The following is a 2,030-nucleotide window of genomic DNA, read 5'->3' as shown; positions in this document are numbered from 1 at the left end:
GTCCAGGGGGGCGTGGTCAGGGCTGGGGGACAGACTCAGGAGGCAGGACTAGGCCACTTGGGGGCGGGGTCACAGTGCAGGCGGTGTGGTCAGGACCGCAGGGATGGAGTCTGGGATCCTGAGGGCAGTCAGGCTCTTAGGGGCGGAATCAAGAATGAGTGAGAAGGGGGTGGGATCACAGTGCAGGCCTTTTACTCCACGGATCAGATTCTTTGGGGGTGGGTTAGGATTCACGAGGCGGAGGTCAGGGTATAGGAAGTGGGGTCACTTGTCAAGAGGAGACTTTCAGCTGTAAGTGTGTCACATATATCTCTGGGACCCACATGTCACCTCTCTCGCTCTCTCTCTCACACACACACACACACACACACACGCACGCGCGCGCGCGCCTCGACAGTGCACTACTGGGGCTATGAGCCTCCCAGCACAAGTAGACCCCCTCACACAAGGTGGCAGAGGCAAGGGCGACACGGCCAGACACTCGAGGCAGTGCCACACTTCATGGCCCTCCAAGTCTCTCCTTCCCTGGCTCAGCCTCCCCCATAGCAGCAAAAAGCCGGCTCACACAGAAACCCTATCACACCGTCCCGTGATGTGGCTGTCTGGGGGCCCAAGGATCGGAGACCCAGGAAGCAGGCACAGATTGCCAGCGATGGGTGACTCCCCCAGAAGCACCATCTCCCTTTTAGCGGCACCCCAGGCTCCACAGGTCCTCACAGCATTGCCACTCTGCAGGATATTCAGAGGCACAGACTCTCAGAGTTGTTCACCCAATCATGCACTGACTCTCACGGGCATGACCACACACCCTGTCATACTATGTCACACACAGAGGCATGCAAAGCCACACACACCCAGTACACAGGCAGCACACATGCAAACTCCCTGTGATACCAGGAATCACAAGTGTGCATGTGGAGAGCAACGGTCACACAGTACTGTCACCCACGCAGCTTCAGGCACATCCAGGAGGATACTGAGTCATGCCTGTAACAAACACTGTGCCTCAGACACAGACACACACACGCACACACAGACACACACACACACACACACACACACACACCTGTGACACTGAGGAGGAGGTGGCCCAGGAACCAGCCCCAGGGGTTTCCTGCCATGGACATCCTTCAGCACCTGCGTGAGGGTCAGTCTCAGGTGAGTCCGGGGGCCCTGCATCTGTCTCTTTCTTTCCCCATTCCTGCCCTCCCAGGATATTATTGGGCAAACAAGGACCTATACCACCCCTCCCCCGACACACACATGCCATAGGGTCTGAGATCATGGCCCAGAGACCCACAGCCTAGAGAGATTTAGAGGCTGAGAGAGAAAAAGAGAGAGGGAGAGTGAAGTGGAAAGAGAGAGAGAGAGAGATAGAGAGAACTAGGTGGAGAGGAAGGGATGGAGAAAGCGTCTCTCCGTCTATAAACTGGGCGAGGTAGGAGGATGGAGGAGACTGGACTCTCAGGGATGGAGGGAAGATGGAGTACTTAAGAGAGATCATCGGAGACAGACTGAGAGGCAGAGGCTGGGAGAGAGAGATTCAGGGAAATAGAGAGACCAGGGGAGACAGAGAGAGAACTGGAGAGACACTCCTAACTAGAGACCTGTTTGGAGAAGAGACCTGGAGACACAAGGTCCGGATGCTGAGAGTCACAGGGACACGGAGCTGTAGGGACAGTGGGTCACAAAGACTGCGTGCTCTTAGGGCGCAGTGAGTGGGGACCTGGGGCCACTCACCTGGCTGTCTCTGGGCTCCCGGATCCTGCTTTGGGCTGAGCTCCTGCCTGCTACGTCCAACAGGGGCCCCGATGGGGCTTATAAGCATCCCCAGCTGGGCCGGCCTGCCCCCCAGGGACACATTCCTGGGGTCAGGCGCTCCCAGCTTCCAGCTCAGCGCTCTCAGGCTGCCTTGTGCCCACCTGCGGCCAGGGAGCCAGAGGGGCTGGGAGACCCTGGCCTCACTCTCCCCTTCTTTCTTGGATCTCTGTCAGGTTTCTTCTCTCTCTCTCTCTCTCTCTCTCTCTCTC

General features: G+C 57.6%; 1 protein-coding gene across 1 annotated transcript in view; it reads right to left on the bottom strand.

The window, feature by feature from the left end:
• LOC112415500 (kallikrein-4-like) overlaps positions 1–1,127 on the bottom strand; it is a 3,277-nt gene extending 2,150 nt beyond the window's left edge. Inside the window, 1 exon segment of the mRNA XM_024768536.1 lies at positions 1,067–1,127. Coding sequence (XP_024624304.1) covers positions 1,067–1,127 — 61 coding nt within the window.
• Between the last annotated feature and the right edge of the window lie 903 nt (positions 1,128–2,030).

The sequence above is a fragment of the Neophocaena asiaeorientalis genome, unplaced genomic scaffold (assembly GCF_003031525.2).
Source record: "Neophocaena asiaeorientalis asiaeorientalis breed wild unplaced genomic scaffold, Neophocaena_asiaeorientalis_V1.1 scaffold629, whole genome shotgun sequence".
Classification (NCBI taxonomy): domain Eukaryota; kingdom Metazoa; phylum Chordata; class Mammalia; order Artiodactyla; family Phocoenidae; genus Neophocaena; species Neophocaena asiaeorientalis.
Note: the sequence above shows the minus strand (reverse complement) of the source record. Positions and strands in the feature narration are given on the sequence as shown.